Source organism: Malus sylvestris, chromosome 5 (genome assembly GCF_916048215.2).
Source record: "Malus sylvestris chromosome 5, drMalSylv7.2, whole genome shotgun sequence".
Taxonomy (NCBI): Eukaryota; Viridiplantae; Streptophyta; class Magnoliopsida; order Rosales; family Rosaceae; genus Malus; species Malus sylvestris.
In genome coordinates this window covers 36,187,913-36,205,287 of record NC_062264.1, presented here as the reverse complement: position 1 = coordinate 36,205,287, position 17,375 = coordinate 36,187,913, and the positions used below count along the sequence as shown (strand labels likewise).

At 36.5% G+C, this 17,375-nt stretch overlaps 2 protein-coding genes across 2 annotated transcripts; one reads left to right on the top strand and one right to left on the bottom strand.

The window, feature by feature from the left end:
• Positions 1–9,186: 9,186 nt before the first annotated feature.
• On the top strand, positions 9,187–15,222 carry LOC126621243 (E3 ubiquitin-protein ligase RGLG4-like). Its single transcript, XM_050289644.1, has 11 exons — positions 9,187–9,698; positions 12,892–12,976; positions 13,099–13,239; positions 13,336–13,449; positions 13,531–13,628; positions 13,721–13,800; positions 13,898–14,003; positions 14,092–14,219; positions 14,308–14,434; positions 14,553–14,609; positions 14,685–15,222. The coding sequence occupies exons 1-11, from the start codon at positions 9,441–9,443 to the stop codon at positions 14,769–14,771; spliced, it is 1,281 nt and encodes a 426-aa protein (XP_050145601.1). The 5' UTR covers positions 9,187–9,440; the 3' UTR covers positions 14,772–15,222.
• On the bottom strand, positions 15,099–17,002 carry LOC126621239 (pentatricopeptide repeat-containing protein At3g46790, chloroplastic-like). The gene has a single exon (XM_050289640.1). The coding sequence runs from the start codon at positions 16,816–16,818 to the stop codon at positions 15,223–15,225; it is 1,596 nt and encodes a 531-aa protein (XP_050145597.1). The 5' UTR covers positions 16,819–17,002; the 3' UTR covers positions 15,099–15,222.
• Positions 17,003–17,375: the final 373 nt, after the last annotated feature.

Below are 17,375 nucleotides of genomic sequence, written 5' to 3'. Positions count from 1 at the left end.
CGAGAAAAATAGAGACTGGGAGAGAGAAAAGGAGAAAAGAGAGGAGATTAAGAGAGGGAGAATGAGGAGGCGATGAAGAGGGGTAGATAAATGAAGCAATGAGTTTTCACGTCGTCAATTTGGCTCTGTCGTGAGGGACGCATGTGGGTGGACTTCTTGTTGTGCGATGGGGTTTTTGATCTTGGTTTTTCCTTTTTATGTTTGATAATTTAGTTTTCTTAAATATATGACTCGCAATATATAATTGGTTAATATATACCTCCTTAGTGGTAATTTTCAAGGGGGGTTAAAAAAATCGAAAACTGAAAAAAACCAACCCAAACTCTGAACTGAAACCAAAAATTCGAACTGAATTAAACAAAACTAAATCGAACTGAAATGATTTGGTTTGGTTTCAGTTTTAGTAGTTCAGAAACCAAACCAAACCACATTAAATATAATTACTTTTATTTATTTATATTGAATATTTATTTTCTAAACCCAATTTTAAATCAATCATTAATATAATTTTAGGCCCAAATATGTTGAAAACTTCAAGCCGAATAGAAATCCCAAACAAAAAACTTATGTGTACATAATTCAAGTTTTCTTTGTTGTGTATTCATTTGCGAGAAGCTTTATTTGTATGCATGTTTTCTTGGATTTATTCTTGTATATTTTTTATACTTGGAGATTTGGATGGTTATGGTTCAGTGATCTCCTCCACTGCAATTGAGTGAACAACTCCATTGCAATTGGCGTCAATGGTGTACTTAAAAAAACTGAGGAAGTTGAAAAAAAAAAAATTGTACCAAACTACAAAAGTAACAAGCAATTTGTGACTCAAAAAACTCAAAATTAACACTGATGGTAATTACTAACTGGTTAAGTTTTTCAGTAAGGCAGTGTTTTGTGTTCCATATCTGATTGTTGTCAATAGCTGTCATTTGAAAGTTTCGTAGAAATAAAAATAACAATCGAACCAAACCAGAAAAAAAAATCGAACTAAATCAAAACTTTGGTTTGGTTTTCGATTTCGGTAAAAAACTAAATAGATTGAAGTCGAACCCACCCATAGTCTTTTCATAGGAGGATAAATTTATCATTAAAAAGTGGGTGAGAAAATAGGATTGAGAGGTGGGCATAACACCACTCTTTTTTCTGATTAAGACAAGAATAAGAGGCTCTATTTTGTTTATTTTGAAGAGAAATATCTGAAACTACATATATCCTTTAGCGATGCATTTGTTTGCCTTCACTAGATTGGAATGGCTTAGCTACGGTTACTAGTCCGCGTTTGATGCAAGCAAAAACTGATCTTATGAGATTAAGTCATACTCGATTAAATGCTTCATTAGGTGGTCTTAGCGGCACCTCTTGAACAGTAGAAGGCTTGCTAAGACCGTTTCGCCCTCGTTTGCACCGCTTCACCTTGTTTGCTTTGTACCTCAGAGCACTTCCATCATGCTCTTTAGCCCTGTAGACAGGCTCCATTTCCAATCCAATTACCCCCCCCCCAAACTAGCTTTAGCCTATTCGGGCTATTGGGCTAAGGGGGAGCCCGTGGGAGAGGGCAGGCGGGAGTCTAAAGCCCAAGTGTCTGATGGGAAGGGACGTCATCAAAAGGTCAACCATGTTCTGAAAAAATTTGCGCCAGGCACGTGGGCAACATGTGCGAGTAAGGGCGCGTCTTGGGCATATTTTCAAACGATAGGGCTTGCGTGTTAGTCCCACTCAGTTACTTTGAACTTGGACTGTTTGATTTCCAGATCAACTGTCCAATTTTTTAGGCTTTAAAATTTTTTTAGAAAAAGAAAAAAATCAGAAATGCCACGTGTCTCATTTTAGACTGTTGGATTTCAAATTTTTTGTAATCCAACAATCCAGATTAATTAAGTTAATAAATTTAAATATAAAAAAAGTATTTAAAAACCTGAAAAAAAATTTAAAAAAAAATTATAATTTTTTTTATATAAATACGTTACCATTTTCTCCCACCTTACACTACATTTTAATATTTTCAACGATTCTAAATAGGTAAGGACATGTCGCGTGACGGAATTGGTTTTCGAAATCTATTCACAAAAATCATACTTTCGGATAATGACATGTGGCATGATGAGATCGGTTAAAAATCTTATTCGAAATTTAAATTTAAATTAATTTTTATTATTTTATAAATTAAAAAATACTAATATTTTATTATTTATTGGCTATTCAGTTTATGGGTGGAGATGCAAAAGGCAATTACTGTTCATTAAAGGCAGTTACTATTTAGTGGAGGAGATTCAATTGCCAATTGTCATGGGGGCCTTCCTACACTGGAAGTGCTCTCATGTGCAACCACAACTTCTTGAAATCATTTGCAACCACATCTTCTTACTCGAAACATTCTTGGGTGGATCGAGTTTTGAGAGTTTGTGACTGCTAAGTTAGGGTTTTGAGGTTTCCTGATAAAAATCATTTGTTGCCAGCAGCATCGAACATGTTTCTAGTTTACATCTCAAAGACGAGAATTTTTTTTATTGTGACAGAAACACGGATGGTACATCATGTGTTTTTATGTAAGTAGTGGAAATTTTTATTTTTTAAGTTATTAACTTTTTAACACACATTTCCCACTATTTGTATAATGACACGTGATGTACCACCTCGTGTGCCGATCACACTGAAAAATATCTCCTCAAAGACGCCCACTTTATATTCCCCAATATTTCTTCTACATTTGCTTCCAAAAATACGAGATTAGTGATTGGAAATGTAAAACCCTCACATTTTTTTCTTCAAATCCAGTTGCTTTACCAACCCATCACCTAAAAAATCCAAGAAAACCAACACAATTTCAATGTCGATTACCTCATAAACTCATGTGGTTGTACACAAAACTTGCAAGTTCAGCCCCAAAGGCTTATCAGGTCGCACCTGAGAGTTCTGCTAGCATTTTCGAAGAACCTTTTTGCCAAAGCTAAAGTTTTTCAGTTCCCTTGGAGTTTCCCGGGAGGAGCTTGTTAGCATCAAGAAAGAGGGAAGTTTGATGGGAAAATAGGGTAAAAAGATGGAGAGCTTATGAGAGAGAGATAGAGAGTTCTAGAAAGAGAATTAATTTTTATTATCTTGTTTCTTAGTACGACATTATAACAAACATTTTATTAAGTCAATCTAGCTTAATTTATTTTAAGTCAGTCCAGCTTAGGTTCCTAAAACTAATTCAATCCAATATAATCAGGTACAAAAAACGCACCCTTATGATCTTTGTTTATACCATATTTAGGGCCTTGTATTTATATCTCGTACAAATACTCGGGGGACTTAAATGTAATTGTGTGATAAAGGAAGAGGCAAATATGTAATAAGTGAGGAGTCCTTATTCTATAAAAGGATCCCTCACCCTCACAATTAGGGGAGGCCAATTCCTAGGCCTGAGATCCCCTCTCTCACCCTCAGAAGCTCTCAGAAGCTCTCACCATCTCCCTCTCCCTCTCTATCCTCTCAGAGAAATACAATATCAGTGTGGATGTAGCCCAAACCTTGGGGTGAACCACGATACATCTTATGTTATTTACATTTCATGCAGATTCACGGTCGGATTTACGTTGTACCAAGACCTCCGGTTTTGTGCATCAACAATCTTGATAAGAGAAAATTTGTTTTGCATCATAGATTATATAGTGTGTGCTTAAATAACCAAGGATTTTTTTTATAAAGTTCCATCAAGTTTGTGTTGTATCATATATTCATGGCTTTTTAGTCAAAATGGTCCATGAGATTTGCATAACACATCACTTTGGTCCTTGAGATTGAAAATCAAAAGAAATGGTCCTTTAGATTGTCCACCATCCATTATTTTGGTCATTCCATTAAAAACTCCATTAAGTGTCTCAGAGCTCTTGATCGGAAGTTTGGGTAATTTTCAAAGCTTCGTAACTCAATCGTTTCTTAACCAAATTCGACTAATAATATATCAAAATGAAGATAGGAAAGTGTAGAACAAGATTATACCTATTTGTAAGCCCAATGGTTGTCGGAGATGGCCGAAAAATAGCCTGAAAGGTGACTGGTCGGCGGGAAAACTGGAAAACTCGGCGGAAACTGGGTAAACTAGGTAAACTTTAAACATTCATAACTTATTCAATCAACTAAATTGTAATGCCCCTTCCCGAAATATTTATTTTCGGAAAAAAATATCGGTGATAAGGCCCAAACTAAACTATTGTTTAGTTCACTACCAACATCCACGATTCTTTAATTAAATTTCTAGATTCCACCCACAATATATAACCATAATTCACTTTTCCACGCATACTATTATATTTTCGTTTTATTATTAATTCTTTCTCTTAGATCAAAATTTCAACTAAAGATGTAATTTCGATTAATTTACCTCATTTATTTTATGGCTGCATCTAACTTCACGTTAGACTGCTTACGTACCCTAAACAGGGATCAAGCCATTCATAGTTCGCCAATTCAAATTCAATCAAATTCCGAAATTCATACAAGTGACTAACAATCATCAACTAGCTTCAAACAAGTGAATCACACCAAATGCTTATCAAATTTGTTTCATAACATCAAAATTAGCTTAAAAATATGGCGTCGACTCACAGGCCATGTGCTGCTGCACGTGCCGCCGCCGGGGGTGGTCAGGCACCTCGATTTGTTGGAAAATTCAATTATTTTCAAAAATTACAAAATTTTACATGCAAGTATATCTTAGTGAAGGGAACAATTTTCATACTTGTGGCAAAGTCCAATTTGGCCGAGAAATGCCTCAATTTGCCACGAACCCGCCGGAACCCAAGAATTTGGATGTCCTCGATTCGACTCCATAGCAGCTCCAACGCCCCTATACTTGTTTGGGCTTTGTTCCTAGGTTCCAAATGAGTGTTTTGGTGGTGGTAATTAAAGGATTTTGCTTCAGGATTTGAGGGATGGCCGCCATGAACCCGTAGCCCCGCCATCGGGTTTTCACAAATTCACCCCCAAATTCATTTCTAATTTTGGGTGGGAATGGAAGAGGGAAGGCTAGGGAGTTGTTTCCAGGTGATGATTTGCCTCGATTTTCCATGAAACGTCGTGAATGGCGTAGATTTTTCATACCTCATTCGGGTCGGGTCGGGTCGGGTCGGCATCCCCGTTTTCTCCCCCTTTCTTCTTCTTTCATTTCCCCTTATTTCCCCCTTTCTGATTGGGCCATCCATCCTCTCTTTTCCCTCCTTTCTCTCCTTTCTCTCCTCTCATTTTCATCTCAGCCGTCCACGCGGCTCAATGGGATTGCTCCAGAAATTGGAGCCTTCTAGAGTGAATATTAAATTTACAAAAATATCTCTAACTTCAAACGTTAATAACTATTTCATTATAATTCTGTTTCACAAACGGTTTACACCTACACACTCGTGAGGTCGAGCTCTATCCAAATATATCAAGAAATACGATAAAATATATGAGGATAGAATATGTCCTTATATAATTACGTTAAACCAAATAGGTTTTTTTCGTCATCTTCCTCTTATCTTTAAATTTTATGACGTAAATTATATAAATTTCAGGAAACAAAACTTTAAAAATCTCAATTCAAATTTCCATACCCATAAATCAATTTATTTTCGGTTTTTCTCCACATATTCATATATTTAAATTTTTAGGGTATTACAGAAATCAAGTGATTCAAAAATGAAAATCATACTTCTTGACGAGAAAAAAAAAAGAATGGTACTTGTCTCGACGACTAACTCGTCATGATTTGGCCGGAAAACAGTTCAAAAGTGGATGTCTTGGTCTTGAGTTAGCCTCTTTTGAGCCCTTTTCAGCCAAACCATGGTGAATTAGACATTGAGAAAGGTACCATTCTCTTTGTCTTGTTGATAAGTATGATTTTCGTTTTTGAATCACTCGATTTCGTTGAGTATTGAAGAAGTTATGAACGTTTAAAGTTTACCCAGTTTCAGGCGAGTTTTCCAGTTTTTTCTAGTCATCTCTAGCAACCATTGGGCTTACAAATAGGTATAATCTTGTTCTACGCTTTCCTATCTTCATTTTGATATATTATAGGTTGAATTTGGTTAAGAAACAATTGAGTTACAAAGCTTTGAAAATTGCCTAAACTTTCGGCAAAGAGTTCTGAGACACTTAGCGGAGTTTTTAAGGGAATGACCAAAATAATGGATGGTGGATAATCTCAGAAGCCATGTATATTGATTTTCAATCCCAGGGACCAAAGTGATGTGTTATGCAAATTCCAATAACCATTTTAGCTAAAAAATCTATATTCATTAAGTGAGTCACACACTTAGGAGTTAAATACAATGAATAACGTTGGATACAAGAAGGTTGGTGGGCAAGGTGTAAACTAAAATAAACTTTATGAAAAAATCTAAATTATTTTAAATTGTCTTCATTTTTAATATTTTGTTTTCGTTCATTCTTCTTTGCTTATTTCTCTCATATACTTTCTTATATTTCAAGAACAAAACCATAAACCAAACACAAAAATGAAATGTTCATGTAACAAACCATATCTCAACTTCAAATTCCTCATTCTCATTAACAAAGGAAAACAAAAAATTCAAAAATAAAATAGTTTAGAAGGTTTGAGATTGTACTTTTGGTATCGTTTGGTATGCAGACGAGACAGGACGGAACGGAATGAGACGGGACAAGACGGGACGGAACGGAGATGGAGCAAAGATGCCCTCAGATGGAAACAAGGAGAAAGAAGAAGGAGACAGAGAGGCTATAATTTTGTGCTCCACGGCTGTGGAACGAGTCGTTTCAGAGGGGTAAGGTGGAACAAAAATTTACCCAAAATTCGTCCCATGGAACAACTCGTTCCACCCGTTTTAGGCGCACCAAACGTAGGACGGAACGTCTTGTGCCACTCTGTTCCGTCATGTCCCACGTAGCAAACGGTACCTTTAGGAACGTTGCGATTCCACTACAACAATGGATAGGATCTTGTGCGACACATTTCTTTAACTTCACTTTTTATAGGGTTTTTTATATGACCAATGAAGGAGAATATTGTAAGAGAAACTGATTGGAAACTTCCCAAAAGTATTTGAATATGAATATAATATTAAAAGGCAAAATGCTTTGTTAGAGCATCGAAGCAAACAATATGCTTATTAGCAACGGTTATATTTTCATTCATTTAATGAGGTCTACTTATTGACCAAAAAAATTAAGGTCTATTTATAAATTATTGAAAACTACTTGGCTCTTTGTACGGATTCAAATCTTCTGCACTCGTTTTATGGAATGTGACTGGAACACGATATGATACATCATATGTTATTATACAAATGGTGTGATTAGGGATGGGCAATGGTTATGGCGGGCGAGTAACCGCGGTTAATTTACCCATAACCGTTTATACTCATACCCGCGCAACCGTTTACCCGTTGAGTAATTGCCTAAACCGTTATACCCATACCCATAACTGTTTATAAACGGTTAACCATACACATAACCGCATACCCATTTAACTTTAACCGTTTAATACCCGTTTACCCATTTATCCTTTTTAACTCGTTTATCTTTTTTTTTTTACCATTACCCTTTTTTCACCCGTCTACATATTTTTTAACAACTTGAAAATTAAAAAAAAAAATTGTCATAATTTTTTTTTGACAATTAACACCGTTATAGGTACATTCATCATACATTTCCATATTTTAATTTTTTAAGTCCTTAAACCATTCCAATAATTGAAATAATAGTTTACGGACGTTATTTTTAACTGTTACCAATGAAGGTAAATATAATATTTGCTAAGTATTATTGGGTTACAAAAATTGTTTAGAAGACATTTCTGTCAAAGCATTTCTTTCAATTTTACGGTTACCCGCAATGAATTTAAATTAATTTGGCCAATTCCTTGATGATGAGAATCATCATTCCTGTAGTAGTGTTATTGAGAAAATGACCGATGAATTCCTTGCTAATTTATTGGGTGCTAAGTATTATTGGATCGATAACATGGTTTTTGTTAGTTTTACATATATAAAATAAATGGGTAAACGGTTACCCGTTTGTAACCGCGGTTAATACCCATAACCGCGAATTTAAATTTCACGGGTAAACGGTTATACCTATAACCGTTTATTTATCTAAACGGTTACTCATAATCGTAACCGTTTAATTTAAATGGGCGGGTAACCGCGGTTACCCATAACCAATGAGTATTTGCCCATCCCTAGGTGTGATATGTGTGTTAAAAAGTTAATAACTTAAAAAAATACAATTTTTCACTAGTTATATAAAAACACGTGGTGTACCACCCATGTTCCGGTCACAATGATTTTTTTTCCATTTTGTGTGTGACCTTTATTATTGATTAACGTGTGTTGAGTTTATGATAGCAAAATTAAAAATCATTTTTTGTGTGGCTTCTATCATTGATTGATATGAGTTAAGTTTATGACAACAAAGTTAAAAAGAATTAAAATTATTAACATGTATAAATCAATAATAGAGGTCACGAAGATGCCACATACAAATGGGCATAGAAAAATTTAATCTTCTCTGTACGTAAGGAGTTATTTCTCATTTTATAACAACGTGACTTCATTTTACTTTTAAAATATTATAATTCACATTGTTGCTCTTTATCATCATTTAAATATCATTTATAGAAGATTCATTTAATTTTGAGATCATGTAGCCATTTATGTTTTTTAAAAAAAGACAATTATGGTAAAAGTATTCTTTTGACCGTCACTTTGTTTTTTTTTTGTTTCATATAGATGATTAAACAATCACTAAGTCGAAAGAAATTTCATACAAAAAGATCTTCAAATATGATTTTATGCGGTAAAATAATATCCCATCGTCATGTCAAAAGGCTTGACACCTTACATATAAGAAGCCAAATAGTGTCATAGTTTCTAAATTACCTAGGACTAGTTTGATAATGCTCTAAAAATCACCGAAAACATTTTTGATGAAAATGTTTTGAAGGCCAATCTTTAATAAAATCCTAATTGGATTCCGGAAAAACACTTTAAATGATTCTTCCAAAAAGCAAATATCTGGTGTTTGTTTCAAAAAATACTAAAAACGCTTTTAGAATTCAAAATTAATTTCATCAAAAACATTTTCAGTTATTTTAAAAACATCTCCAAGAACGGCCCGTTGAATACTCCTGGAAAAAAAAGCATGTGAAGTGTAACGGTCACCTAACGTTCACTTGCAAGAAATCTCATTTTTACTCCTCAGAAAGTCTTCTGCTTCCTTAGTCTTCATAGGCAGCAACAAAGCAAGGCACATATTCCTAACCTCCCTTCCCTGCAACTCCTCTCCCATATGTTCTTCCTTTTTTCCCTTCTTAATCGAAAGCAGACACAGTGCATAGTTTCACTCTCACTGCTCTCTACTTAAAAGTTGCATCTCTCTTTTGCCCTTTGTTTTCCACTATATTTACTGGCCTTGCTTTGAAGAACAAAGGAAGAGTAGATGTTGTTATGGGCAGCCTCTTCTCATTTTTCAAACACAAGCAGAACAACAGCCGTGGAGTTTCAAGAAGTATCTCCGGTAGCACCGCCGGCAGCAATCACAGCGTAACTGGAAGAACGCCGTCGTATGATCCAAAGATGTTCAGAAAACGGAGCACAAATGATTCAAGTGGAAGCAAAGCAAAGAGCGGTACAGAGAAGAACCTCTCCACCCAGAAGAAGGAGAAGTACGCTTATATTCCTGATAACTTCACATCCATTGAACAGGTCTGTCTGTCTCTAATAATTTTGTCTGAAATTAAGCAGAGAGCATATGAAAATTTTCCTTTTTATTCAAGTGCATGAAAATTAATCATTAATTTCACCTAAAATTTAGGGAATATCTGTTTTAATCAGAGGATTGTTTCTTCTCTCCTTTAACCGTCCAAGGTTTTGTTTTGGATAGAATTTTGTTTTTGTTCTTCTTCTCCTCTAACTATCCTTCGTAATTGGTAATTGACCAAAAATCTTTGGTCTTGTTCTAAGGGTTACTATGGACTTTTCAACATAAAACGTACAATGAGTCAATGACCATGTAAGCCTGTAAGTCAAAACCAACACCAATGGTGTTAGTGGTTGATGATTAATTTCAAATCAGTATTCTTAAATAGTATGTTATGAGTTCGATTCAATCACATGATGGTAGTTAGAGGGATACTGAAATAACTTTAGGATTTGGATCCTTGTCGGATCATTTTCTTGAAGATCCTAAAGATCAACAAACACGGACTGTTGATAAAAAATCGTGCGGTCCCAATTAAATGCTTTTTATATTTTTAAAAATAAAACAGTATCATTTTACGTAAAAAATATAAAAAAATGAAAAAATTGTCACCGCATAGTTTTTTATCAACGGTCCGTGTTCATTGATCTTTAAAATCCTTAGGAAGGGGATCCAGCGAGGATCCAAACCCATGACTTTATGAGTCTTCTCAACTTTCAAAAGATGAACTGCAATGGTGATGAAATCACCAATTAGTCCTTTTTTTTTCTTTTTCTTTTTTTTTTTCGAAAAAAACATCCTCTAAATCAAAATTAACCATTTTTTTCCTTTCCGATTAATTGACTTTCAATGATGGCTCTAGACCAATTTACACGACTATTCGAGTACAGTTTAGACTAGAATTAAGAGTAACAAGTACCACTACCTACCACTAGACTGAAAACTAATTGGTTAGCTACATCTTTCAACACCATTTATGGTCGTTGGAGTTGGATCTGGAGCAATTCAAATGACTAAGATCCAAAACCATTCGATGATCTCAAAGACATGACATCATTATTGAACGTTTCTGTTCTCATAATGGCTTTTGGGAATATGTTATTGGATGAGCTCAAAGTGGAATCCAGATCCTCTCCGGATCTAACAAAATTGAACCTAAATATCAAATGATTCGGATAATTAAAATTTGATCAAACGACTATAATTATTATAATTTTTAGAAATGTCTTAACTTTGTAACTATTTGATCAAATTTCAATGATACGGATCATTTGATTCTTAAGCTTAATTTTTTACATCCGAAAAGGATCTGGGTCCCTCAAAGTGTGCCCCTTTTTTCTGTTGATATAATATTGGTACACTTGCTTTAAACATACTTTACCACATGGGTTCCACTAAAATAATTATGTTTTTTTTTATTTCATTAATTAAAGAGTAGGACCTACCTTTTAATTATTGGTCCTAACTTCTGGGATAGGAATAGTATCCTCTCTGTAGATTCCTTTGGTCCGGATCTTCCAGATCCTCCCCCAACACGGGTTTTCTCCTTCCTCCTCTGCGGTTCTGCTTCTTCAAATTTTCTTCTTCTTTCTTCTCGGTGATTCTGCCGCGTCTTTTTCAATTCTTCTCTGGGGCCGTCGTCTCCTCTGACATTCGCCCCTTCTCAACCGTCCCGCCGTCTCGAGGCGGAGGATCCAAGGCTGCCACTGCCATCGCAACTTCTCACTTGGATAGCGTCAAGGTCGTCTGATCGTGCCATCAAAAAAACTGTTCTGTAACATTTTTTTTTTATAGTTTTGAGTGAAAAAGAAGCCAAAAAAACACAATGCTACAAAACTCAGTTTGAAAAATCAGTTTTTTTTCACATATTTTTTACATAAAAATTTATCAAACACTGTAATACTATTTTTTTTCAAAAGCATTTTTACAAAAAAAATTACCAACACTCTATTATTTTTTTTTCATAGTACAATAGAATTAATTTTTTTTTTAAAACACAACAATACCAAACTAACCTTTAATTCTATCAACTTAATTAAACTCGTACATTGATAGCACGATATTTTAGTACCACTAAAAAATCCAAATGGATATCCACTCATTTAGTGGAGTTGTTGTCAGTCCTCCATAGTGCTGACTTGGGGAGTCTATAACTTATTCAAACAAGTTTGGAGGTTTGGATGGTGCTTTGAGTTGTATTCCAAACTTATTCCTCTTAGTCCTATCCAATTCTAAATCATCACAAAAAATAAATGATTTTATTTTTCATTGAGTGGTTAATTTCAATTTATTTAATTAACCATGGCCCAAGCAGCTATCACCATGTCAATTATTAGAGAAATTTTTCATTGTGACGATAACAAAAGTGATACATCACGTGTTTTAATAGAAGTAGAGGAAAATTTTATTTTTTAAGTTATTAACTTTTTAGCATATATATTCTACTATTTGTATAATAACACGTGATATACCACTCTGTGTACCGTTCATACTAAAAAAATCTCTTCAATTATTAATCATGCATGTTGCACGCATCCTTCTTTCTTTTGCATTAGTGACGTGTGAACGCGTCTCTTTGAAGAATTAAGAATCTTATTTTTAAGGCACACAATGGCATATTGGATTTCTTTAGCTTAGCCAATGGGGCAGTGTCAGCACATTGACCACAAGCAAAGGCAGTGGGGATAGAGATCCACTCCGGATCTCGCTGTTCGGAGTCTGAGGATCAGACAATTCGGACCGTTCAAATTTAATTTAACAGTCTCCATTAATTTATTTAGCCGGCTCACCTTACACAAACCAAGGCCTCCAATCTCTCTTTTCCACAAATTATGGGCCCCGATTTTCTGGTCCTTGGCTCTAGATAGTAAGGTTCGGAGAGGTGGTCCCACAACCTTACTGCTTGGATATTTTAGCGTACTGCTGAAACACAAGTCGGTACATCACGTATTTTGATATAAATGGCTGAGAGTATATTTTTGAGTGTTCCTCCACTTGTTTCATGATCATGATTATGACATGCGATGTACCTCCTTGTGTTTCCGGAACACTTAAAAATCTCTCATGCTTATCTTTGCGAATACGACTATGCGACTATGCGTCTATCTCCCTCGTTGTATGATGTGTAACAACTGAAAAAAATAAAATATGAACATCTTTAACATTGTAAAAAATGAATACAATTGATTCATTTTGCAGGTTACTGATGCCTTGAGGAGAGAAGGTTTAGAGTCATCTAATCTCATTGTGGGAATCGACTTCACCAAGAGCAACGAATGGACAGGTTCACGGACGAAAACTAAAACTGCAATGGCCTTCATATACATACACTTTCATGCATCATGTATTTTGTGTATGGACATCTTTGAAGCTGATGATTTGTTGTTGTTGTTGTTGCTACTGCAGGGAAAACTTCATTCAAAAACAGGAGCCTGCACGCCATTGGCGATGAACCTAATCCATACGAGAAAGCAATCTCCATTGTCGGAAAAACTCTAGCTCCATTTGATGAAGACAACCTAATTCCTTGTTTCGGCTTTGGTGATGGTAGGGGCCTCTGGTTTGAAGCTCTGGACTATTTTCTTTCGTTTCATGTTTTTTTATCACTGCAATGACTTTGCCTCCCTCCCAATTATTTTCTAGGTACCACTCATGACGAAGGGGTGTTCAGCTTTCACACCGATCATTCTCCCTGCCATGGCTTCGAAGAAGTTTTGGCCTGCTACAAAAGAATAGTTCCAAATTTGCGACTTTCGGGTTGGTGCAATCTTATGTTTTTGTGTTATAATTTAGAATATCATTAGGGTCAGAGATTTATAGACATATTTTGTGTTTAAGGGCCAACTTCTTATGGACCTGTAATTGAAGCTGCAATGGATATTGTGGAGAAAAGTGGGGGGCAATACCATGTCTTAGTTATCATTGCAGATGGCCAGGTTTATATTTGATGCTCTCTCTCTCTCTCTCTCTCTCTCTCTCTCTCCCTCTCCCTCTCCCTCGACTAAGTACGAGTTTCTTAATTGTAAAGGTCACGAGAAGTATCAATACTAGCGACAAAGAATTGAGTCCACAGGAGGAGAAGACGATCAAATCAATTGCAGATGCAAGGTAGAATCTGGAATTTGTCATTTCCTTTGTTTTATGTATATCCATGCAATGCAAGAGTTTTAAGGATATCAATGCAATTGAAAACTTATGTGAGCAGTTTCTATCCACTCTCGATTATTCTTGTTGGAGTCGGCGATGGTCCCTGGGAAGACATGAGGAAGTTCGATGACAAGATCCCTTCACGCGATTTTGATAATTTTCAGGTATTATAATCTATATACCACTAACTTAGCTGTCAATGCAGAAATTTTAAGCAGACATTAGTTCACCAACTAGTTTGTTTTCGTGTAGTTTGTTAACTTTACCGAAATTATGTCTAAACGCGCGACTTCCACTGAGAAAGAAGCTGCATTTGCTCTGGCCGCCCTCATGGAAATCCCAATCCAGTATAAGGCAGCTGTTGAACTCAGTTTACTTGGGTATGGTTAGCATAAACATCATTTTGATTGGAATAGCTACGAGCACGCGTATGCTTACTAATATAAGTTTTATTGTACCTGGAAAAAGACGCACGGCAGGGAACGGCAACAGAATTGTTCCACGCCCTCCACCAGCTCCTTACTCTCCTCGTGCACTGCCAACTCGCGAACCAAGTGGTCTTTCAGCACCTGGGGGTGATGAACGAAGCGAGCTGGTATATTTTCTTGTAACTTTTTCAATTGCTGTACGTAGATGACCAAAGCAAAATGTCTTTGAGCTCCTTACAAATTCGGATTACTGATTTTGTTTCCTGCTTTTCAATTTGAATGCAGGTCTGTCCAATCTGCCTAACTAATCCAAAGGACCTAGCCTTTGGCTGTGGACATATGGTGAGCTGCACTAGCACAACCATTTGTCTTTGTTCCTTCCTATTTTACATGGCACTAACAGTTATTTCATTGCAGTCCTGCAGAGACTGTGGACCGAGATTGTCCGCCTGTCCAATTTGCCGCCAGCCAATCCGCAGCCGTCTCAGGGTTTTCGCTGGATAACCGAACGAATCCTGGATAACCGCACAAAAGGATTCGTTCGTTGTTTATCAGATTGTGTATATATAGCTTTTAGAGATTGTCTGCCTTCCGTCAGTGACACCCGGGTGTTGAATTGCACCAGATCGCACAGCCCTGCTTTCTAACTCTAATGTGTAATGCTGCTTTATTTTTAATCATCTGTAAGATGTTTGGTTTGCTTAAAATCATCAGAACTCGTGAGTTGTGCTTCTTCTTTCAACTTTTGCGAATTAGCGAGAAAATTGATGGAGTTATAATTCGTTCAATTTGCTGAAGAATCAAGTTAATACGCAAATGAAAAGCGTAAACTTCCTAGAACAAAATGTATTAGGTCAATAATCCAGAGCAATTGCTCTAACAGTGACAATGTTGACTATCCGTAAGCTTATCAAATTGTATAACTCGTCTGGGATACGACAATCACTTTAAACCATCACTGTTTCAGTGTTTCTTCTTCCATTATCCTATCCAGTCTCTGCAATGTGTTGAAAATTTGGTCTGTATACGGGTGAGATTCATCATCTGCTCCAAATGTGTGATACATACATTCCACCTCGATCGAACTACTTCCAGTTGGTTTCTTGACGTTGTTGTCTCTCAGTAGCTTCCTCACTCTACCAGCATCCTCCCATCTACCTGCATCTTCATACATGCTGGCCAGAAGAATATACCTCCCAGCATTTTCAGGGTCCAAAACAAACAACTTTTCTGCAGCTTTTTCGGCGAGTTCTATGTTATTATGTATTCTACAAGCTCCCAGTAAGGCCCCATATACATCTTTACCTGCCTCCATGGGCATGGTTCTGATAAGTTCAACCGCCTGGTCAAGTAAACCAGCTCTTCCCAGAAGGTCGACCACACAAGCATAATGTTTCTTGCTTTTCGCTACTCCATATTCTCCCATTTTCTCAAAAAGTTCCAAGCCTTTTGTGATGAACCCCGAGTGACTACAAGTGGACAGCAAACACAAAAATACAATACCATCCGGGCGTAGGCCAGACTCCGCAAACTGTGAAAACATTTGGAGTGCCTCATCTGCATGCCCATGCATTCCATAACACCGCATCATTGCACTCCACGCCCCCACATTTTTCTCGCTGATTTGATCAAAAATAACTCTGGCACTGGTTTCGCGACCACAATTTGCATACATTGTAATGAGAGCGCTGCCTAAAACAGCGTCTACTTTCATACTTGACTTTATAATGTAAGAATGAATCCAAAAGCCAACTTCGATAGCTGATGCTTCAACACAAGCCGGAAGAATGCACACAAGAGTGGCATGGTCAGGCAAAGATGCAGCATGATCTTGCAGCATGGTGTGGAAAAGCATTAGAGCCTCGTGAGGATTTCCATTTGCCGTATACCCCGAAATCATGGAATTCCAACTTACAGAATCTTTCCCAGGTATTTCATCAAACACTCTTCTCGAAATCTCAATCTCCTCAAACTTGGAATACAAGGCAATAAGAGCATTCCCAACAAACAAATCCGAGTCGAGTCCACATTTCACGACATGTCCATGAACAATCCGACCTCGTTTTCCATCTCTCATTGCACCACAAGCCTTGAGCACAAAAGGGTAGGTGTACCTATTTGCAGGCACACCACTCAACCGCATTCTATCATACACATTGAGTGCTTCAACAAAAGGACCCACATTCGCATAACCCTGAATAACCATGTTCCACACAAAAACATCTCTCTCGAGCAATCTATCAAACACCTTCCGTGCAGCTTCCATGCTTGATTCACTGCACTCAACATACTTGCCAACTAGCTTTGCAACGACAAATGGGTTTTGCTCAAAACCTCCAGTGGTTATCTGGGCATGGAGTTTTTTGATCGATTTGGTGCTTTTACAGTGTTGCAGCAAGTAGGTATAGTGATAAGAGTCTCTGCAATGAAGTGTCGTGTATGTTCTGCCACCAATGAAAAACCCTAATAATCTGAAGGGTTCCTTCCATGAAATTAAAACCTCCGCTTGTCTGGCTAAACCATTTATCTGGGTCTTGAGTAGCAGCACCATTACAGAAGGTACAGGAAATTACCAAGATGCTACCATTGCAGTAGTCTATCTGTGTCAATGGCAATACAAGCTCACAAATTGTTAAATGAATGCAAAAGGGAATGAATTCTGCTTCATTGCCCTGTAGTCCAACCCCCCCAATAAGCAATTCTAATATTTAATTCAAGAAGTAAGGTTGCATGAGAATTTTTATCGTTCTATTTTAGACACTACTTGACTCCTTACATGTAAAGAGTCATTCTTTCTTACACGACGACCCAACATCACTCACTACATAAATATCATAATCTGAACCATTCATTTTCTTTATCCTCGTCTAAAGATCATCTCTAGAAAAGTTCATTTTGTTTAAAGATCGTTTAGTAATTCATATATGTCAAACAAATTGATGGTTATGAACCATCTACTTGTTCAATTTATCCGAATGGTTGAATGGTCTTTAATTGAATGAAACATTCTAATGACTTTTAGATTATGATAAAAAAATGGTTTGAATTATGATAATAATTTCTTCCACTTCAAGTCTAATTAAGTTTTTTTTAGTTGTATTCAATTTG